This window comes from Mus pahari, chromosome 9 (assembly GCF_900095145.1).
Source record: "Mus pahari chromosome 9, PAHARI_EIJ_v1.1, whole genome shotgun sequence".
Taxonomy (NCBI): Eukaryota; Metazoa; Chordata; class Mammalia; order Rodentia; family Muridae; genus Mus; species Mus pahari.
This window is the reverse complement of record NC_034598.1, coordinates 23,828,517-23,852,648: the sequence shown is the minus strand read 5'-3', so window position 1 is coordinate 23,852,648 and position 24,132 is coordinate 23,828,517. Positions and strand designations below refer to the sequence as shown.

At 42.0% G+C, this 24,132-nt stretch overlaps 1 protein-coding gene across 6 annotated transcripts in view; it reads right to left on the bottom strand.

Annotated features, from left to right (window-relative positions):
- Positions 1-24,132, bottom strand: part of Lims1 (LIM zinc finger domain containing 1) — a 112,312-nt gene that overhangs the window by 25,751 nt on the left and 62,429 nt on the right. For 4 of the 6 annotated variants that reach the window (XM_029542081.1, XM_021204653.2, XM_029542080.1 and 1 more), the window contains exon 2: positions 4,240-4,399. In XM_029542081.1, the coding sequence (XP_029397941.1) occupies positions 4,240-4,399 (160 nt within the window). Of the gene's footprint in view, positions 1-4,239; positions 4,400-8,876; positions 9,294-24,132 lie in introns of those variants that run through there. The other 2 variants (XM_021204651.1, XM_029542079.1) reach the window with 1 other exon arrangement.

Genomic DNA, 24,132 nt, shown 5'->3' with positions numbered 1-24,132 from the left:
CGAAGACCAAAATGTGGACACTCGCCCCTTCTTAGAATTGAAAACAAAACACTCATGGAAGGAGTTACAGAGACAAAGTTTGGAGCTGAGACGAAAGGATGGACCATCCAGAAACTGCCCCACCCAGGGGTCCATCCCATAATCAGCCACCAGACACAGACACTACTGCACACGCCAGCAAGATCTTGCTGACAGGACCCTGACATTTGGTTATTTTTAAGTCTTCATAACTGGTTCCAAGAGAAAAGGAAGAGTAAGGAAGAGGGTGCTTTGACGAAAGTTAAAAGCGCTAGCAAAGGCATGGACTGGGGAAGATACCTTCTCTGGTCTGCCTTCCAAAGAGCTGGGGACTGAACCTAGGGCTCTCTGAAAGCTAAACAAGAAAGCATTATATCACCAACCCATATGCCCTGCATGGCTCATTAGACTAAGATTGATACATACACACCAAGTTTCTGCCTGTAACCTCAGCATTACGAAGCTAGAGGATCCAGAGTTTAAAGTCACCCTCAGCCAGGCAGACTATATAATCTCAAAAAACAGACAGAGAACCCCAGCCAAAAAAAAAAAAAAATCAAATGGGCTTCTAGTTCTGGAAAACCTTCCATTGTTGGGCATAGCTGAACATATACATCTTATTCTTTGATGGGGATAGCTTTTTCTCTAACATGTCATTCAATCAAAAGTAAAGTTCTTATTTTCCATCTGTGACTTTATAAATCTTTGCCTGGAAAATGGGACCTTAAACAGTAAATATTGTAGCTAAAATAGCTGTCTTCCTTAGGACCCAGAAGGCAACAACCCATTAATAGCGCAATGCTGGGATTTGTAACATCTTTTGGAATAATACTAGGGAGGTATTTATAGCTCGGCAGTGAAGAAAGTAAGGAGTGAGCAGGAGGACAAGTGTGAGTCATGTTTTATTCTGCTCTGCTCAAGGCTGTTTCCATGCTTCCCCTCTGACCAAACATAAATGGTTTTGCAATTGACAGGACCACATGTAGAGGCAGGTGCACGGAAGGTAACCACTGCTGGCTAAGAGATAGTGACATTTAATGCCAAAATGGCAGGCAAAGGACGGCATCAGAGGGATGAAGAGGGACTGGAGGACTCCAGAGGGCAGATCAGGTAGAAGACAAAACAGAACTAGTTAGTTTTCCCTCTGAGTTTCTGAGGTCTTTCCTTAATTGCTTTTCCAGTAACATTTCCTTAATCTTAAGAAGAGACCTGAATGGATACTGGGTCAATATGGGTTCTAATACCTGTAACATCACAAATTGCGACCTGCTGTGTTGTCAAGGATGTTTTCACCTTTCAGGGCCACAAAGAAAAGAAAAGTAGGGATTAAAGGAAACTTATACAGTATGAGTAACACTGCTCTCTGCATTTTGTTTTTGATGTGTACATAGACATGTTCATTTGTGCATTGTATGTGTGCAATTACACATGTACATGTGCTTGTGACCATGGGGAGACTAGAGATTATTGTCTAGTGTCTTCTTCAGTTGTTGTCCACCTGATTTTAGGAGACAGACTCAACCAACCTTGACCACACTGATTTCAGTATTATGGGGACATGCCACTACTTCAGGTTTTTAATAGAAGTGCTGGAGATTTGAACTCAGGTCCTCATGCTTGCATGGCAAGCATTTTACTGACTAAGCCATCCCCATATTTCTGGAACCTCTTTGTGTGCTTTGAGTCTGTCATGAGCATCTGCTGTGAATAGAAGCTATATTTTCTCACATCAGAGAAAGTATCAGTCACTCTGTCTCCAGTTCTATGCTTTCCAGTTCTATAGTATGATCAATCCAGATGACCAGTGTTCCCTGGTCAGCTAGACACAGCTGGAGTAGCTGGGCTGACTCCCACACCCAGCACGGATTGTACAGATACAGGTGTCACACAAAGCACACCATCTGAAATCTGTGCCTACTGGCTTCAAGCCTACAGATGAAAACTTCACAGGGGTCTTGTTTGGACATTTTGACAAATCAAGCTTTGACTCATGGATTCCTTTCTCTCTATCTGCCTGTACTTTTCTAACTTCTGAGTATTGACTTGCATGAATGAATAATAAAAGCCTTATATTTATCTTATATTTCCCCTAATTCTTCATAAAGAACTTAAAATCAAAACAGTCTTATCTGGCTGAGTTAAGAGATTTCAGAGGGGGTCCATCCCATAATCAGCCACCAAACACAGACACTATTGCATATGCCAGCAAGAACTTGCTGAAAGGACCCTGATATAGCTCTCTCTTGTGAGGCTATGCCAGTGCCTGGCAAATATAGAAGTGGATGCCCACAGTCATCTATAGGATGGAATACAGGGCCCCTAATGGAGGAGCTAGAGAAAGTACCCAAGGAACTGAAGGGGTCTGCAACCCTATAGGTGGAACAACAATATGAACTAACCAGTACCCCCAGAGCTCGTGTCTCTAGCTGCATATGTAGCAGAAGATGGCCTAGTCTTGGCCCCTTGGTCTTGCAAACTTTATATGCCCCATACAGGGGAAGGCCAGGGCCAAGAAGAGGGAGTGAGTGGGCAGGGGAGCAGGATGGGGGGAGGGTATAGGGGACATTCAGGATAGCATTTGAAATGCAAATGAAGAAAATATCTAATAAAATTTAAAAAAAAGAGAGATTTCAGAGCCTTTGTCAAATTCTAAGAGTTTGTTAAACTGAGTGATAGCAGTCCCACAGCAGCCTCCCTCCCGTGCGGTCACAATCCCTAGGGGCCTAACTTCTGTTTCTCTTACCAGTGTCAGCCATTCAGAGTCAACAGAGCATCTGGCTCACCACCACCGTCTATATACCCTGGGAAGCTCTTCCCATCTTCTCTCCTACAGTTGGATTTCTGACAAAAAAAGATTCTCTAAGGAATCAAAAAAAAAAACAAAAACAAAAACAAAAAAACAAACCAGTATCTTCCTACTAGTAAGGGATTTTGTTTGATTTTTCTTGAGGTGTAGTAGAAACTCCTGAATAATATGTGTACTACTGAATAAAATTTCATTCTGTGACTCAATGCTATTTCCTTGCATTGCACTAATACAGACAATTCACAAATGGAAGTTTGGTTTTTTTAAACATCTATGGGGGAATGAATGGTGTTTTCCAGGCTGGCATGGAATTTCAATCCGTGCAGAGCGGGGAAAGGCCTCAGTGGTACTAATTAGTTTAGTAATGACTGCTATAAACTACATGTCCTTTTTCAGGCAGAGAAACAGGAAAATTGAAGTCTGGTAGGAGAAAAGGAAAAAAACTCAAAGGGGAGAGATGGTTCAGCTGTTAAGAAGAGAGGACCTTAGTTCAATACCCAGTATCTACATGGCAGCTCACAACCCGCTTTAAATCCAGTTCCAATGGATCTCATAATCTCTTTTAGCCTTTAAGGGCACCAGACATGCATACCACGCACAGATATATATACATGGAAAACACCCATACACATAAAATAATAATTAAAAAAGAAATCAAAGAACAGACATTTTTAGCTTTATCAGAATTCTATGCACATATATCATATAAAAATGCACACATTTGCAAATATGTTAAGTGGTGTGTTAACAAAAATAAATTGCCAAAGTGATTACTCTCATTTTCACTCATAATGTGGGGAATGACACCTTTCCTAGGCCATCTCCATAATACATGTTTCCTGTGATAAGAAAGTTTCAATATGATTGAAGTACAGATCACACGATGACATCAAGAAAAACAAGTTTAGAAAATAACTTAAGACACACAGAAGGGCTAAACAGAGTGGTTCCTGCAGTGCTCAAGTCCCAACAAGATCCTCTTTAGAAAATACATGCATGGAAATCTCCAGAATATGGCTTGGAAATCAGGAAGCTGGTGACACGGGTTCCCCTTTAGGAAGATGTGCAATGATATCCTGATAAAGTAAGACCTAGGGATGAGGTTGGCCAGATTCCATGTAGGAGCAAGCACTGGGGGAGGCCAGAGATGCTTCTGCTGCAGGCCTGGTGAAAGGATTCTGTACTTGGAGAAGAAGTACTCAGGTCTGATGTGCAGTTATGAGACACTGTAGATTCTGAACTGAGATGTACTGATGGGCATGAATGTAGGTAGTTATGCATGGGCATCCTATTTAGGTTGGGACCCACATGTTCCACATGCATTCCACCACTGACCTCCCAGGTACTAAATACATGGCATTTAGCTCAGTCTCTGGTAAGGAATTTGAAAGTGAAGGACAGCTGAGTTAACCCACCTCATAAAAGAGTCCTTCTGGGAACTGCTGGAAGCACTGAGCACATACAAAGCACTGTTCATGGTACAGCTCCCCATTACTGTTCACGATCTTCTCAGCAGGAGCAAAGCCTCCCTTGCAGCGCTCACAAGTGGCACTGGCCAAGGCATTGGCCATGTTGCTAAAACACAAAAGGGCAAAACAGAGATTGTTAACCTGTTATCTGAAAGAGCAGACAGCATCAAGAACGAGGAGCAAACTCTACCTGGACACAAAAACTCCTATTTTATCCATAAAACCAGATTTCGCAAGTTCTCTAATTGAAAATGACCTAGGCACTTCAGTTTCTATAAGGACCTCTTGCTTTGTTTCTGTTTGATTTTAACATTTTCAGCATTCTTGTAAGCAGGGTTAGATACGAAGAACACAGGTCAAAGCCAAGAGTTCTCTTTGCTGGTGCAGTGGTGTACACCTCTAGCTCCAGCCTTTTAGGAGAGAGAGGCAAGGAAGGTTGCTTGAACCCAGAAGTTCAAGAACAGCCTGGACCAAATAGCCAGAGCGAGACAGACTCAAATAAATCAATCAATGGATAAATGTTTCCCTTAAGGAACTCAGAATTACGGCTGAGTAAGTAACTTTAATTAAAATATTAATGGGGCCAGCACTTGGGAGGCAGAGGCAGGCGGATTTCTGAGTTCGAGGCCAGCCTGGTCTACAGAGTGAGTTCCAGGACAGCCAGGGGAACACAGAGAAACCCTGTCTCAAAAAACATAAACAAGCCGGGCAGTGGTGGCACGCGCCTTTAATCCCAGCACTCGGGAGGCAAAGGCAGGTGGATTTCTGAGTTCGAGGCCAGCCTGGTCTACAAAGTGGGTTCCAGGACAGCCAGGGCTATACAGAAAAACCCTGTTTCAAAAAAAAAAAACCAAAAAAAAACCAAAACCCAAACAAACCCATAAACAAGATATCCATGAGACGACGTTTTTAAAATTGTTTTTTGGTATGAATACAATATATTTAGATCACAGGTAGTCCTGCTCCCCACTTTCAAGGCTCTCCATTCCATGTCCCCCTATAACTTCACGTCCATTCCTCCTTCCTGCCTCATCAAGTCCAATTAGTGCTGCCCATATGTGCAGGAATGTGGGGCATCATTCACTGGAGCGTGGGTCACCAACAATGGGCTACACTAACATTGCTAACAATGGCAAAAGAAAACCGCCTCCCTCCCCTAGGCACTGCCAACTGCTAATAGCTACTCTGCTATAGGTGGGGCCTCATGAGCCTCTACCCTCCATGAGATAACAACTTAAAGTCAATTTCTTTAAAGAACAGAACCTAAACTTCACGTAACTAAACATCATATTATAACCTAGATTTAGATTATACCTTTGATTAGATATTGTTCAAAACAACTGCTTAAAACCACTAAAAATTAGATAAGATGCCTCAATTCTATTAGACAGTATATAAAGCAAACATTTAATATTACAGTATAAAATGTATCACTAAATCACAGAATTTTATGTAATAAAAATCACTTTATAGATAGAGAAACAGGTTCAGAGGTGGACAGTTAACTCAACATCATGGCACTAGCTACTCATGAATGAATGACACAGGGGTAGAATCCAGGCTCTCTGCTTATAAGGAATCATCTCCATCACAGATCACAGCCTTTCGGCAAACTCTTGACAGTTCATGGTAGGGACGCAATCATGTTTTACAGGTCAGGAAAATAAAACAAGGCGGTAACTAGCATTGAGTGACTCTGACAGTTCCCTCACAAGCAATCCCACTGTACCTCAAAAAACAGGATGTGATCAACGAATAATTTGTTTTTTCTAGCCACTGATGCTTCAGAAGTAAGGCAGCAAGCAGGGCTGAAGCAAAGAATTAGGTGAGGATTTCACATGAATAGCTATTTTGTTTCTGAAAGTTCTAGAAATGGAGAAGGTTCCATATGCTGAACAGTCACTGACCAAGCCTGTTTATGTTTGTTTTGGCTCGGTTTTTTTTTTTGTTGTTGTTGTTGTTTCCAGGGGCTGATTCTATGGTGGAGCTCTACCTCTACAATAGCAAGTCTGCTCCTGGCATAGCTTCTGACCTTTCAAATATCTCAGCAGTCTACCAGCACCACTGCCAAGGGACAGATGGCGTGGAGAGCCTCTCACTTCACAAACACTTTAACCATCTGCCTTGCTCCTAGCTCTTTCCAACGTTAGCATTTCCATAGCAAGACTTATTCTTTACCCCACTCCAATGGAGGACATCTCTACATTTGTCTTCTTCCTCAAATGTTTCAAGGCAATTTTATGTTGTAACCTTGCCACAGTAATGCAATGCTGAATCCCCACATTCACCATTCCAGATCAATCAAAAGTCTGTTTAGGGCTGGTGAGATGGCTCAGTGGTTAAGAGCACCAACTGCTCTTCCAAAGGTCCCGAGTTCAAATCCCAACAACCACATGGTGGCTCACAACCATCCGTAACAAGATATGACACCCTCTTCTGGTGTGTCTGAAGACAACTACAGTGTACTTACATATAATAAATAAATAAATCTTTAAAAAAAATGCTCACAACTATCTGTACAGCTACAGTGTACACACATACATAAAATAAATACATAAATAATTTTTTAAAAAGTCTGTTTAAATTCATAAGCTCAATCTAAGATAGGAGTGTCACTGAAGAGAAGGGAGAAGACTGGGCCCGAGAGAAAGCAAAGCAGGTAACAGTGCTTGCTGCCAAGCCTGAAGATGTGGGTTTGAATTCGCATATCAGAACAACCGACTCCAGCAAGTTATCTTTGACCTTCATAGTGTATGACACCCCTTCCCCGCCTCCCCCCCACTAAAAAAAAAATTATTTTAAAACATGAAAAGAGGCAGCCTCACTTCTGAGTGAACCTGGCCTAAGCACTGTGTATACAGACTCCCACTTTGTCTTTTCAGAATTATTGTGAGGAGAGAGGATCCAGATGAACAGCAACAGTTTTGATAAAGCTCTGGAGGGATCTCTGCACCCTCTTTTTCTTATAGAAGGAGTGGCTGAGTGAAGAAAGATGTTAGCCCACATCCACTCAGGAATTCTCAGAAGCTGTTTTGAGGATGAAATAATAAAAAAGTATAAACCACTCTGGAAAGCAAAAGGTGCTACTAAAAGACCCAGCACCATTATAATTCTAACGTCTCTCCAATGACACCACTCCCCGAACCTCAGTAATCTTACTGGACCTCCCCGAAAAGCTGAAGAACATTCTGGAATGTCTTGCTTTACTACCTCTTAACTCAATGATTCTCAAGGTCTGGGGTGACTGATTCTCTGGAAGTTCTGAAGTAGCCGTAGCTCTCAGCCGTAGCTCTGTGCCAAGGGCAGAAGCAGATTGGAAGGAGGGGGGTTGCATCAAGAAAAATGTGCAAAAATTTACATTTTCCTCTGTATTACTAGCATGTAATGTGTCACTTTAAATCGAATAAATACATATAATTTCTCATACAAGAAGTTTTGGATTTCAATCTTTTGTTTTTTAATGGTGCTGATAAAAAGGCTATGAGCACTGACCTGTTTATATGCACTACAACTACATTCCAGACTTAATTATGTTTGAATACTTAAGTAGACTTGGCAAATGGGTAGGCAGATGAATGTTTTACACACATATTCACATATTTGAACTCCTCTTAGTAACAAAGGAGGAACAGAAGACAGCAATCACTTGCCTCCCGAGTGAGCTCAGGCTTCCCTCCCTCTCACCTCGCTTGCTGGCTAGTTGGTGCTGTTTTTTCTTGCTTTGAGACTGGGTCTCACGTAGCCAATGCTGATCTCAAATTCCCAACCCTCCACACCTCCCAAGTGTTGGGACTACATACTCAGCTTCTCTCTTGCCTGACTCTCCTGTATTGTTCACATTTTTTTATACTTGACAATATTTAACAATGTATGTAGAAGCTATTTTTTAAGAGATAAGTCATTAGATTGGTTATTCCTAATTGCTTAATTTTCCAGAAAATGTTTTTCACTAAAAAGTGTTGATGACAAAGAAAACATGGGAGTGGAGAGAATACACGTCTACAGAAGCCAACCAGGACTGATGTTACACACCTACCTCCTCCCTAAGTCGGCGGCATAGGAAACCACAATCAAGCCTTCCAGTTTTTTATATCTCATCTATCTCCACACATGAAACAAAGTTTCTACTCTTAATATATAATATGTAAAATTCTGTTATCAGATATCTTGAGAGTTTATTAACCACCTCAAATATTGATTATGGGATAAATCCCCAACAAAATGTTTATCAATTAAATTTTTAGTTTCATATTTGGGAACTTTCAGAGTATATTTTTTCTGCTATAGATTCTGACAACACAGTGCCAACTTCTCTTCTGGATAACACAGTGAAAATGTACCATTATTAGAAAGAGGAACGCTGTCTATTCTTCCCAGGAAGGTGGTATTTTCCTTGACATGTATTATGTCCTCTGGTGGAAGTTTATAAGTCAAGGCAATCTGAAAACCACCCCCAAGCCCTCGGTACACCCTGGAAAAGCCCTGCTAAATTAAAACACATTAGCTGGATTAAATGGCTAGATAATGCAGAACTGAAAATCTGGAGACTTGAAAGCCTGTATTTTAGGAGGGGAGAGACTCACAATTTCGCATAAAAATCACAGAATTCCTTGTAGACCTTTACGTCACTGTGCCTGCGCTGCAGGTTTGACACAGCCCTCTCATCTTCATTCCCATTAGCTTCGAGGACACTGTTAAGGGCTGTCTGGGGAATTTCTTCATTCTCTGGGATAGTGCACGGGTGTGCCCGTCCTGGGAAGGCCATTGTACAAGCTTGAGAGTTCAGAGCCCTGTGATGCCGAGCAGGATACAGAGAAGAGAAACAATATCCAGGCCTCCTGTTTCCCAGCCAGGGTCACTCCCACTGTTCCCACATGCGTCACTCAGCTGCCAGGGTCACTCCTGACTTTTCATGTTAAGAGCTCTGCAGCACAGCAGTCTGGATCTATTATGACTTCTAGAAGCTCCCAAAACAATTTCACGTGGCAGCGACAATTTGTGTCAGAGTGAGTCTCCATTTGGGTGTGCACAGACTTTTTTGAAAAGCTTGACAAGCTTCAGAAAGGACCTGTGAGCCCCTGAAGTGAAGCTCTATGTAGCCATTTATTATCTTTGTTCTTGATACAAGTAACAACATAGTAAAGGCTTCAATGAATGGCTGCAGTGTAAACCAGAAAGACTAGAGTTTAACTGTAACTCTTCAATTTAATCCCAGCTAATCCTGTAACAGGAGAGTCACGATTCTTCATGGTATTCCTGCTATATTTTTAGCTTAAACTATTACTGTCTTCTAATTGTGTTTGCCATGATAATAACAGCAACAGTGAAGCATGAGGCAACACAAGGGTGCAGGGTTCTTCTGTGGTTCCATTCTCTAGTCCAACAAGCCATCCTACCCAAAGCAAGCACGTCAAGGAACTGTGAGTAGGCACAGTGCTGAGCACTGCAGGTCATACTGATAACAGGAGAGCCATACGCCCTTGAGAGACAAGCAACATACAGTTGAGACCTGAGTAATGACTGAGTAATGAATGGTGACACAGAAGAGTTAGCACGTGTCTTCTATCATATCACCATACCCTCTGTGAAACAAGTGCTATTCACAAGAAAACCAAGGCCACAGAGACTGAATAATAAGTGACAGGGCTATGCTGTAACTTCTATGGGAGAAAATGGCTGAACAAAATCACTGGGAAATAAAACAGGAACTCAAAGTCAGTATATGGCAGGTACAAAATGGGACCAGAAGCAGAAACTGAGATCACACCTCCCTACTTTGAATCCAGAGATATCAAAATGATGAGGAATTCCAAGACTGCAGCCTTGGATCTGCTTGGACTCCAGACTGACGGATGCCAGAAGAGGGAAAGCCCTAGAGACAGCTTCCCTGTGCAAATGTCACCCTTTCCATTCATCTATATGCTCTCGTTTTTTGGTTTCTTTTCATTAGGACAAAGTAAAACACGAAGGACAAAATCATACAATTCTTCATGCTGACTTCTTCAGTTTCCTCTCTGAAGAAGGGGAAATAGAGCAGTGAAGTTGGGAGCCCTGTTCTACTGCCATTGAGTGTGTAGCTACTGTGGCCACCAATCAAGCAGGACATGATCTCTGCCCATAGAAATCTCCTTACTGCTCTCCTTAACTAATCTGTTTTTCACCTAACGTGTCATTCGTGGAACCCTATTATATGTGCTGGCCGAAGGCTGGCTTTGTTTAAGTCAGTATCATGCCACTGAGATCTGTCCAGGTTGCTAGATACGGATATGTAGTTTGATCTTGTGTTGCTGCATATTATTCAGCAGTACTAATATATATATGTAGTTAAACCATTCACTCACTGAAGATTTAAATACTTCATAGATTTAGGCTATTACAAATGAAAGTTGTTTAGAGGCTTCTGTGTAAACGTAGATTTATCCTTCTCTTAAGAAATGCTAAAGAGTGAATCTGTTGAGCTATATTCCAATCATACTTTAACTTTGAAAGAACTGCTAGGAGTGGTGGTGCATGCCAGTAATACCAGCACTTGAGAGGCTGAGGCAGACAGATTTAGAATTTAAAGCCACCATGGGCTCCACAGCAAGCGATAAAGGCCAGCCCGAGTATACAGTAAGATTCTGTCTAATATCCACTTATGAGTGAGTACATACCGTGTTAGCTCCAAAGCTCAGAATACCCACGATACAACCCACAAACCATATGGAGCTTAAGAAGGAAGACCAAAGTGTGGATACTTCAATCCTACATAGAAGGGGGAACAAAATAATCACAGAAGGTAGAGAGAGGGACCTGGGAGGGGAGAGGAAAAGTGGAGGCAGGACCAGGTATTTGAAGGGGCAGGGGAGAAGTACAGAGGGTCAGGAAATCAAATAGAAATATGTAGCAGTGGGGGATGGGGAACTGTGGTTAGCCACTAGAAAGTCCCAGCTGCCAGGGAAATGAGAGGCTCCCAGGACCCTAGAGGGATGATTTTAGCCAAAATAAGAAACAAAGGGAAGATAGAACCTGTAGAGACCACCTCCAGTAGATAGGCACGGCCCCCAGTTGAGGGATGGGGTCACCCACCCATCTCAAAATTGTTAACCCAGAAATATTTCTGTCCAAAGGAAAGACAAGGACAAAAAAAATGGAACAGGGGCTGAAGGAAAGGCCATCCAAAGACTGCCCCACCTAGGGATCCATTCCCATCTGCAGACATCAAACCCCAACACTACTACTGATATCAAGAATGCTTGCTGAGAGGAGCCTGGTATGGCTGTTACCTGAGTTTCTACCAGCACCTGACCAATACAGATATAGATACTCACAGCCAACCTTATCTGACTGAGCCCGGGCACCCCAATGGAAGAGCTAGGGGAAGAACTGAAGGAGCTGAAGGGGATTGCAACCCCATAGGAAGAACAATATCAACTATCTGGACCACTCAGAGCTCCCAGAGACTAAACCATCAACCAAAGAGTGTACATGGAGGGACCCAAGGTTCCAGCTACATATGTTGCAGAGGGTGGCCTTATGTGACATCAGTGGGAGGGAGGCCCGTGGTCCTGGAGGCTTGATGCCCCAGCATGGGGGATGCTAGAGCAGTGAGGCAGAAGTGGGTGAGTGGGTGGAGGAGCACCCTCTTAGAGGCAAAGGGGAGGGGGGAGAACGGGGATGGAATGGAATGGGGGGGGGTTGAATGTAAACTAATAAAATGATTAATTAAAAAAGATCTCTCTAAAAAAAAACAACCAAAGACCAACTTTTATTTAATTAATAAAAAAAGATTCTATCCTAAAAAAACAAAAAACAAAAAAACCAAAGACCAACTTTTATTTGAAAGGTCTTGGGGTGTAGCTCTGTGGTAGATCACTTGCCTACCACCAGTAAGGGTGTCTTCCACTGAAAAACAAACAACAAAGATCCTCCACTCAGTGACCTTGTATCAGATATCACAAGTTCAAAACCTCCCTGAGAATATATCTCTTGTGTAAACTTGTGACCTATAAAGAAATATGATGACCACAAATGGCTGCACCAAGAACCTAAAAGGCCCCCTTCTGACAGTCCAGTCAATAAACAACCTCTCATTCCTCTCCTGTAAATTCTTCTATCGGCCTTCAGAGAGGTAGAGCTAACATAGCTCTGGGTCTCCAAATGAGTAGCCCATGTAACAAAACATGTCTTTGCAAAAAGCTGATGTGAGAGAACTGGCTTCTAGGCACACCAGATAGGAATTACTCTCGATCAGGTGTCATACTTACAGAAAGTGGTGAGAAGATCTTTTTTTTCTGTTTTCCCTATTGGCAGCTGAAACTAGGCTAAGGGTGATGCCTGATACTAAGTACTAAGACCTGTATCCTTAAGGTTTATTTCATTTTGTTTTTGGAGACAGTGTTTCATAGCCATCTCAAATTCACTATGAAGTGGAGTCTGGCCTTGGCTCCCAATCTTTCTGCCTTACATCCTAAAAGCTGCAATTAAAGGCATGTACAACTATGCCATGTTTAAACAGAACACTGTTAAGATGTTTTTTGGGGGTGGGGTGGGGTGGGGGACAAGGTCTCAAATTGTAACCCAGGCTTGCCTCAAACTGGCGGATCTTCTGCCTCAGCCCAGAAATGCTGGGATTATAGGCACGTGCTAAAACATTATGCATATGCATTTACTTTTATTGACCCAGTAACTGTTCACATCAATGTGGTACAGTGTGACATTTACACACACACACACACACACACACACACACACACACACACACACACACTTTGGAAAGATCAGACCAGGGTAACTAGCTTAACACCTCAATCATCTTAATTATACATCATTTCTTTGGGGAAAGTGTGGAAAATTTAAAAATTTCCCTACTAGCTATCTAGAATGAGTCAATTAATTGTTGCTAACCAAAGTTATCCAACTGAAGTATAGCACATATAACATAACAAGTTGTTCCTCTGGTTCCTCTGTATCTCGGTTTCCAATGGCCACCTCTTTCCATTACCCCATGCTTCTCCTTGTTTAGCCACTGGTAATCACTTTGAGATAAACAGTTAGCTTATAAATGTAAGTGAAAGCATGCAGGACTTCCTAAACTTAGTTTATTTTATTTAAACAATGATTTCTAGTGTTGAAATGACACAAGTTCTTTCTGTTTTGATGGCTAAACAATAATTTACTCTCTCCTTGTGTGTACAATATAATATCCCTTGATACTGGAATCTACAAAATAAGATCCATCTGCTATACTAAAGTATATGCTACCTGGCTTAAATGCTTATGTAACTTACAAGTCTAGTTTATTTTTGGTAAAAGCTCTTTTGTTCTTATAATAAAGGCAGCAAAAGTAGTCTTTAATTCCACAAATGCCTGGCAATCACTGACATAATCAGCCCTTTTATGCTTACATGCTGGAAGAATAACAGAATCATGGAGATCGACAAAGGTTACTGATACATGGACACAATACCACAAAATCCTCTACAATCCTCTGTGTAATCGATTTGTCTGATATCTTTGTAATTTGTACCTGACTACTTAAGAAAAATGAGAGAGAGAGAGAGAGAGAGAGAGAGAGAGAGAGAGAGAGAGAGGGAGAGAGAGAGAGAGAGAAACTACATTTCTTTAGACTGCAAAAAGACAAAAACAAAAATGATAAAATTTGGATAACAGACATTGGCTAAGTACAATTTTTTACCCACAATCTTAAACCTCAGACTCCATGCAGCTGAAGGCAAGCACCAAAGTATCAAAATGAAGTGGTAAGAATGTGTGGTGGTATCTGTGGAGGGTGGAACTGATAGTTGCAGCATGTATCAATCAGGACATTTTCCTAGGGAAGGAGGAGGGAGGACAACATTTCTTACATCTCAGTGGGGAAAGCAAGTAGCCGGAGAGAGACCTAATTCATAAGGAACAATTCTGACACTTGCAGATGCGCCCTAAGAAAAGTGGGTAGAACTGGTCCTAGCTAGTGCTGTACTGTCCTGGAAGTTGGCCAAGATGATGAACGCCAGAGAGAAGGAGCAAAAGAAGAAACAAAACACCACAAAAGCTAAATGACTCAAGAAGGATCGTAGGGGTGAACAAACTGCAGGTAGAGAAAACCCCTCTGGGAAACCTGCAGCTTTGGAAGGACTCTCACTAGGCTTCCAGTCAGTCCTCACAGTATTTTTAGTAATTAAACCTGACCGTACAGAGTCATGTTCTGACCTCAATACTACAGTGACTTTTAGGTTTGGAAATAAAAGTTTGTTGGTATCTATCTATCTATAAAAAGTGGGTAGAAATGAAAATGCAGGAAATTAAAGAATATGGCAAGATAGAAGTTTTTAAAATTCAAACTGAAATAAAGATAATAAAGATGGCTCAGTATTTTAATGACTACTTGGTAACTTTTCATCTTTTTTTAAAAACAGTCTATTAATGCCAGGAGAGGGCGTCAGACCCTGGAGCTGTTGGACATGGATACTGAGAACAGAACTCATGGCCTCTGGAAGAGCAGAAAAAGCTCTGAACTGCTGAGCCATCTCTTGAGTTCAATCTTATATCATTTGAGCAGTAATTTCTCTGATAAATTTGTATGCATTATATGTATATATACATAGTATATTCTCACTAACTTCGCTGAAAATCAGTTGATGATAAATATATGCATTTATCTGTGTTCTCCAGTCTGCTCTATTAGTCTGTTTTTATGCCAGTACCAAATTACTTAGGCTACTAATGCTTCCACACTTCTTTCTCTCTGCTCAGGACTGCTTTAGCTATTTGACAGTCTATGTAGATCAATCCAAATCTTTGGAGTACTTTTCCTACATCTGCAGATAATATTGCTGGTATATATATATTTTTTGAGACAAGGTTTTTCTGTGTAACAGGCCTGGATGTCCTAGAACTCACTTTGTAGACCAGACTGGCCTTGAACTCCGAGATCCATCTGTGTCTGTCTTCCAAGTGCAGGGATTAAAGGCATCCTCACCACTGTCCAGCTGGTATTTTTTTAAAGTTTATGTTTATAATATGTGTATGAGTGTTTCCTATGCACATATATGTCTATGTACCATAGAAGGATAGAAGAAGGTGTCAGATCCTCTGGGATGAAGTTACAGTTGTGAGTCACCATGCGAGCACTAAACTGAGCCTGGGTTGTCTGGAAGAGCAGCCAGGGCTCCCTGAGTCATATCTCTAAGCCCCAATGGTATCCTGACAGGAGCTGAACTTGTTGGTCATAAGGGGTTCTACAGACATTATAACAATTAATGTTCATATACATATCTTTCTAACTTGGGGACCTCTTAGTTTCTTTCATTGGTGTTTGGTGATTTTCTTTCTTTAATTTTTAAATACTTATTTATTTTATGTATGTGTACACTGTCACTGTCCTCAGGCACATCAGAAGAGGGCATCGGATCCCATTACAGATGGTTGAGGCACCATGTGGTTGCTGGGAATTGAACTCAGGACCTATGGAAAAGGTGCCAGTGCTCTCAACCACTGAGTCATCTCTCCAGCCCCCTTGTGTTTGATGATTTTCATCAAAGAGATTATTTTTATCCATGAGTTAAGTGGTGGCTAAATTTTTTCCTAGATCTTTCTCCCTCAATCCTTTCCTATTTTATTTCCTCTACTGTAAATCAGATTGCATTCTTGATTGCTTTTCCCAGAAGTTTTGTTATTGATATATATAAAAGCTATTGATGGGATGGCGAGATGGCTTATTGGGAGCTTGATCCAAGCCTGATAACCTGAATTTTCTTTCCAGACCCTAGACAGTGGAAAGAGAAATGCTGTCCTCTGATGCTCCATGTGTATGTGGCCTCTGTTTCCTTTCCTGCCCCAAGGTTCCTGCCTCAACTTCCTGCCCTAGCATCCAAGCTGTAATAAACACTATCTTCCCCAAATTGCTTGTGGTCATAGTGCTTAATTGCAACAATAAATACAAACCTAGCTAAGACAGTGGGTGTGTCTAATGTTCTGTTGAGAACAAACTACACACTAGTGCACCCCAGTACAACGTGAAGACAGCTGCAGAGCTTCTGATTTCACCAGTCTGCTAACTTCATGACTGTTCCCCAAATGGCCAAAGATCAAAGGTCTAAATAGCCTATTTAGACATGTCACACAAAGCATCACAGCTGTCCCTAGGCGTCAGATACTTACGATGTGAACAATTCATAAGCAGAGGTGCCAAAAGCAGCTTTGGGAGTGAGGCGGGGCGGGGATTGAATCTGGGTAATTAAGTCAGGATCTCACTACAAAACCTAGGCTGGACTCAATCATGGCATGCCTCTGGTCACCAACCAGAGGTGGTCTAATTGGTGAGCTCTGCACTGCAGTGAAAGTCTGTGTATGGAATGCTGTCCTCTGAACATGACCTGCCACCGACTCTCTTACACTGTCAGCAGCCAGGATTATTTAAAAAAGGTCTGCAAAAGAATGAGCCCATTAATTTTCTGCCATGGAAGTGAAAGAGGCTCATGAGGCCTTGCCCCTCTCCTACAAGATTTATAAGCAGGTCAGGCATGGTGGTATATACCTTTAATCTTAGCACAGAGGCAGGCAGATCTCTGCAAGTTCAAAGCCAACTTGGTGTACATGTAGCAAATTCCAGCCAGGACACTGTCTCAACACACACACACACACACACACACACACACACACACACACACACACACACAGAGAGAGAGAGAGAGAGAGAGAGAGAGAGAGAGAGAGAGAGANAGAGAGAGAGAGAGAGAGAGAGAGAGAGAGAGAGAGAGAGAGAGAGAGAGATGGGGAGAGACAGAGGGAGGGGTGCGGGGTAAGCTGGTCATCGAGTCCAAGAGATCAACAAGCTCTGGCTTAAATGAGAGACCCTATCTCAAAGAATAATTGAGGATGATGCCGAGTATTAACCTGTGCTTCCACATGCATGTTCGGACATGAACACTTCTATACCCATGCGCATACATACATGCAAACACACATGAAAGAAAACAAAACCAAGGGTGACAACTTATGAGGTTGGCAATGGCTTCCACATACCTGTGCACACATGTCTACCATCCCACAATGAACATGCAAACACATTGGCACAAATGCAAAAGAAATCAAATTTATAGTAAAAGTTTAGCTTTAACATGTCATGATTCATCCACCTATCCATTCATTCTTCCACATTGTATTAGGTAGTATAGTATAGAGATGATTTAAAATGAAAGTTTGGTCAATTGTATGCTAGGACCAGGCCATTTTCTAAGGGGCCCAAGCAACCACAGGCTTTGCTATCCCGTGGGCAGGATGGTACAGCAGAGGTGGAGGTGTAGAGAAGTGCTCTGGAACCATCCCCACCCCACAGTGAGGGATAACTGTGGAATGGGAGAGCTAAACACAGCTTATTTATTCTAAATCCATCACTAAACTAAGAACTTAGCAGTAACTACCACTAGGACGAAGCCTCTTCAATTGCTACAAAAGATCTGGGTGCCACATGGGTTATTCAAATCAATAACGTGGCCTAGTTATATTACTACCTGGCAGAACGAACTATTTCCCTGTAATTCTCTACTTGGCTTAAGTGGAAAATTTCATCTCATTTTCCTGGTACTACTGAAAACAATGCAAGTAGGAGAATGGAGACAGAAAACTCTTCCCCGTTTCCAGTTTGTAGGATAATGTAATATGTTTTCTTTCAAGACAATAAGGAAGTAGGCAAAGCTCAAGTAGAAATGGATGAATTTTCAGATAATATGCCTTTTGCCTTATTTTTAAAATTGCTTCTTAATTGTGTAAGGCAAACAAATTCATCACATGGAGAAGAGTGAAAAAGCAGTTTTTTTGTTTTTTCATTTTTCGAGACAGGGTTTCTCTGTATAGCCCTGGCTGTCCTGGAACTCACTCTGTAGACCAGGCTGGCCTTGAACTCAGAAATCCNCCTGCCTCTGCCTCCCAAGTGCTGGGATTAAAGGCGTGCGCCACCACGCCCAGCATGAAAAAGTAGTTAGCACATGCTTTCTTAATCCAGCTGAAGCTAAACAGCGATGCATACATTCATGTCTGTATTATTATTACCCTGATGTTTACTTCAGTTATTAAAAGAAAATAAGAGCACTCTGACTTTACTACTATCATTGTGTGTGCTTGCTTTGTTAGGACCCAGTTTCTCTCTGTTGGAATGTACTCTGCAGACCAGGCTGGCATCCAACTCAGATTCGACTGCCTCTGCCTGGGTATTAGGACTAAAATTGTGTGCTAATGCTGCCCACAACTTTATTGTATATTAACTATAACCCAAAGAGAAAGTTAAAAAATATCATTTAAGAACATAAAAATATGAAATGTCTGGATTAAAGTACCAGTTGCCAACCCTGCACCACCAATGCCCCATGCCAGGATGCCTGGTATACGGCTATTTACATATAATTGTTCCTAAGAACTGACCACTGAAATAAAACATAAAATAAAGGAGGTAGCTTTGATGTCATAGCTATATAGCAGCATGTAGCTGACCTTATGATATTTAAGGAGATACTCATTTTTTTAAAGATTTATTTATTTATTATATGTAAGTACACTGTAGCTGTCTTCAGACACTCCAGAAGAGGGCATCAGATCTTGTTACGGATGGTTGTGAGCCACCATGTGGTTGCTGGGATTTGAACTCCGGACCTTCGGAAGAGCAGTAGGGTGCTCTTACCCACTGAGCCATCTCACCAGCCCCAAGGAGATATTCATAAAGGAAGTGAGTGTGATGCTATCCAACCATAGGCTGGAAACTTGTCAGGAAGTACACTAGTAGATGCACACTCTGTCCTATAATCAATAATTCAAATACAGCAAATCTGCTACTATCAGGTGCGGCAAATCTCTCTGGTGTCTGCAGAATAGAGAGGCCACTCAGAAACCAGGCAAGATGCAGCAAGGGGCTGCCCAAGGACCTGTGACAGAACTATGAGTGCCAGCTCCACAACATCAGAAATACTCTGCCCCAAACTGGCCAAAATAATGCAAAATCAATACTGCAGCTACCCAACCCTATCCAGTTTAACAAATAATAATAGCTTACTTTGGGGCCCATTTCTCATGAAGCACTTCTAAGTGATCCACATAACAAAATCCTATCTGCAAAAGATGTGCTTGTGTAAAAGATGCCCTAGGTAGGGAGAATGGAAGAGAGAGACAGAAACGAATCAAGCTCATCCTCTTTCTTCATGTCCCTCTCTAACATTAACATTCTGAAAATTGTGTAAAGAGAAAGTAATGGCACCTACCTTTCCACAAAACAACAATGCCAAACAAACAAACAAACCAAAGCTGCCTTTTCTCTATGATGACACATCCTTACCATACTGGTAACCTGCTGTGAAAAGGAGATGAGCTGCCAAATGTGTAGAGAAAATCATAACCATTACTGGCAGAACACTGAGAAATGCTGTGAACAACTGGGCAGGATGAGTAGCCTGCACATTTCATTTTATTGGATTTGCACTTCCCTGTCACCCAACAATGCCTTATATACTCTAGAGAAAATGTATAACTGTCAAAGAATCACTATTATTCTCCTCAGCTAGAACCTCCATGTCCCATTCAATTAGCCCGACTTTAGAGAAAACCAACACTGTGTTCTGTATGCAAGTGTCTCAAAGCTGGATCTCTTCGTCTCTGTCTAAAGGTGGATGACTGAGCACCCTCTCCGTATTGCATCAAGCATTCTGCTAAGAGGCAGAGGGCCAACACTGACAGGTACCACCCCTGCTGACACCCATACAGCTCAAGAGGTCTTTAGCAAGGTTGTACTTTAGAGACAGCTCCCTTAACTATAATCATTGCAGTGAACTCCTGAAGCCCCACACAAATTTGGAGTGTTGGATCAACTTAAACAATTCTTTATATTTCCCTCAGAGGTTAGGAGGCTTTGCTGTGATTTTTGAAATATTTTTCCTAGAAACTAGTCCTCTTGTGGTTCCTTTACTGTTCATAACATCTTTTAATTCCTATCATGATGAATTAACATATTATCACCTAACCCTAAATATCTTTTCAGAAAGATACAAAGCCACATTTGAGAAAGCTCCAAATATAGAAGAATGGTATTTTTAGCTGTGTTGACCTAAGAGATGCCCAAGTTACCAGGGAAACGATTTGGCACACGCAGGAGCTCTTTATATGGCTATGGTGCCCAGCAGCAGCAGCCTGTCGGCTCTAAGGTACATTCTTATTTTAGTTCTGACTCAGCAGAGCTTTCTCACTGAACACAACTGCCAGCTACACTGTGACAGGAAGTTAGTGGGAGTTTTTATTCTTGACTAAACTTAATTTGAGCCCTAATTCACTGGTAAGAAAAAAAAGAGAGAACCATGAAAATTTCAGTTTAGAGGACAGAAGTAAAACACTTCATTCAAATCAAAGGTCTTTCCTGTTCATATCCATGCATCTCTCATTTTCAGTTACTTTCTTGATGCAGAATCTATACCTACCAGAATCAGAGAAACTGAAAAACCTTTCTGCTAAAGCCACACAGCACCTTTCCTTCATGAGCTTTACATTTTTGTGATGCACAGAGAAAAGCAGTAAGTATTTTAGCTACCACAACTCAGATTTTTTACCATAAAGGTGATAAAAGATGGCGTGGAAAGGACATAACAAGACCCTAGGAGTCTGATGTTGACCAGATGGTGCAACTACACTGACAGCCAGTTCACAGCCTGGGCTGCAGCCTTGTTAAGACTCAAATACCCTTTGTTCTGTCCCCTGAAACCAGGTCACATGGTTACGAGGGTCTTTGTTTAATTCTTTCTCTCTTTCCCAGAGGTATTCTATAATCCTGGCAACTCACATCCTGTTGGGAAGTGAAATATTGCTGAACCCTGGCTCCCTACATCTTAGCTTTTTAAAGCAGCACTCAGGTTGTCAGTAGAGGGCACTGGAAAGAAGCCTCAGGGTTTGGTTCTCTGAGCCTGCAGAGAACAGTCACAGATAACCAGACTCTTGGAGAATTCTGCAAGATAGAAGTAGGAGATGGGTATGTGTTGGGAGCTTCCCCTTGGAGACTCTTATCTAAGCCCTTGGTACTTGCTATCTCATGGCAGCTCATCCTATTCTACTGCTGCACCAACAGCATCTACTAAGATCTGGCCTGGAGAGAAACAGTTTTCTATAAAGACAGCTAACCTTTCAAGAGTCCACCCTTCTATGTGAGTAGAGGACCAGAGTTCAGTCTCCAGCACCCACCTTAAGCTCCAGATCCAGGGGATCCAATCCTCTTCTTGCTTCTATGGGCATTGCCCTCACAGGCTATACATTCACACAGGAACATACACGTACATGAAAACAGAACTAAAGAAGTTACTCTTTTTAGATACTAAACTTTAAAAAGCAGGTACTTTCTTTTCTCTGTTGAACTAAGACCCACAGAGGAAGCCTGTGGTCAGGATCCTATAGTTGAAGAGTTCTCAGACTTTTAGGCTCCTTACTTAACATGAGGAACTTGTCTCACTTAGAAACTTAAAACAGCCATATTTGCTGCTAAAAACTAGGAAGAGGTGGGAGGAGTGGGTAGCTCAGTAAAGTACAGCTCAGTGAAACAGTCAAAGAGTGTTCTCAGAAGGACACGTAAGAAGAGGACAGCTGAGGAACTTGAGGTCTTCACTGAGTTCTCTTTGCTTCAGCAGAGGAGGAAGCACCAACTGCCAGAATGTAACCAGGACACCATGCATGGGAAAACCAGCCCCAAGCACGATATGCAAAAGGCAATGCAACAATGGTCTATAGATATTTCTGCTATGAAATAAGCTTTTATGAAATGACATATTATACCTCATTCTCTCTTTTTAAAAAAGATTTATTTATTTAATGTGTGTGAGCACACTGTAGCTGTACAGATGGTTGTGAGCCTTCATGTGGTTGTTGGGAGTTGAATTTTAGGGCCTATGCTCGCTCTGGTTGGCCCTGCTCACTCTGGCCCAAAGATTTATTTATTATTACACTGCAGCTGACTTCAGACACACCAGAAGAGGACCTCAGATCCCATTACGGGTAGCTGTGAGCCACCATGTGGTTGCTGGGATTTGAACTCGGGACCTTCGGAAGAGCAGTCAGTGCCCTTACCCGCTGAGCCATCTCACCAGCCCCACACCTCATTCTCTTCCCCCCCCTTCCCCACTATCCTCTCCCAGTCATAAAAATTAAATCCAACAATAGGTAGGCTGAGTCAACCTGAGTAATAACAGCAGAATCAAGCCTTGTTGCCAGACCTTCTTTTTGCTCTCATATATAATTTAGCTGGAGACAGGAGAGTGACTCAAGTGTCCTAAGAACTCTGTTTAGCACACTTCCTCCTGCCCATTCTGGTGTAAGTCCTTGAGGACATAGCACCTGGTCCTCTGCTGCCATAGCAGTGGTGACAGCTAGCACCCAGTTCCCCCAGTTCCCATCTCAACCATAAACCTATTAGAATGGTGTGCAAGAGAGAATCTAGCAAATGGCTGGGGAAAGAATACTATGGAGCTCAGGCGGATTAAGACTGTTTCAGTTATTTTGTAACCGAGCTAGAACATAGACAGGTACCATGTGGGTTACATTTGTGTGTACACTTAGCATTTAATTACTCAAAGACTGCAAAAAGAAGCTGAGCATGGAAGCTCACACCTGTAATTCCACTACTCAGGAGGCAGAAAGAGCCAGAGGATCATCGTAGGTCCAAGGCCAACCTCATCTACATAGTTCTAGGTAAGATATGGTGAAATAGCAAGTGCAAGAATTTGTCTCAAAAACAAAACAAAACAAAAACAAACAAAAACCCAAACTAACCAACCTTGAAATTAAACTCAAGCCTTTATACAGAACTGCGATCAGAGATTTTAGTTCAAAACAGCAAACGCACTTAAATGGTCTGTTGCCTACCGGGTCCTTTTACTTGAACTTTGAATCAAGCATTAGTAAAAACAATCTCTTTCACAATTCAAATATAAGAAAACGATTTAATAAAACCTAACTTGGCACAATGTCCAATGACACCTATAGGAAAACAGACACAGACGTACTAATTAAGAGTTCTATTACTCTGATAAAATACCAAGACCAAAAGCAACTTGGGCAGGAACCGAAAGGCAGGAACCGGGAAGCAGGAGCTGAGGCAGAGGCCATGGAGGCATGCTACTTACTGGCTTATTCCTCAGGACTTGCTCAATTTGCTTTTTTATACACTCAGGACTGCCTGCCCAGGGTAGTGCTATCCACCATGAGTGGAGACCTCCCATATCAATCATGAATCAAGAAAATGCCCCCCCCCCGACCCCCATACCTGCCTATAGACAACATGATGGAGAATTTTCTCAACTGAGGTTCTCTAGAATGGTTTAGCTTGTATCAGGGTGACAATAAAACCAACCAGGACAAAAGACACATTTTCAAAGAGGTGAGGATCTTGCAACAAACCAAAAGATGAACCGCTCGCTGAGAATGGTTCAAATAAACTAGTAAAATGACATGAAAAGGCTGTCCCATCAATAATAACAGGTATCTATGCTGGCTATACCACACGTCAGTGATTTATGGCTGCAGCTATAACTCAGTAGCAAAGGAGGCTCTGGACTTGGTCCCCAGCACTACAAAAGAAAAGTAAAACAAAGCAAGTAGATAAGCTGGGTGTGGTGGTCTATAACTATAATCCTAGCAGTAAGGAGGGCAGCTGAGACAAGAAGAGGAATCTGAGGCAAACCTAAAGAATAAGTTCAAGACCAGTCAGGGCTACATAGTAAGATCATGTCTCAAGAAACAAACAGGGCTGGTGAGATGGCTCAGTGGGTAAGAGCACCCGACTGCTCTTCCAAAGGTCTGGAGTTCAAATCCCAGCAACCACATGGTGGCTCATAACCATCT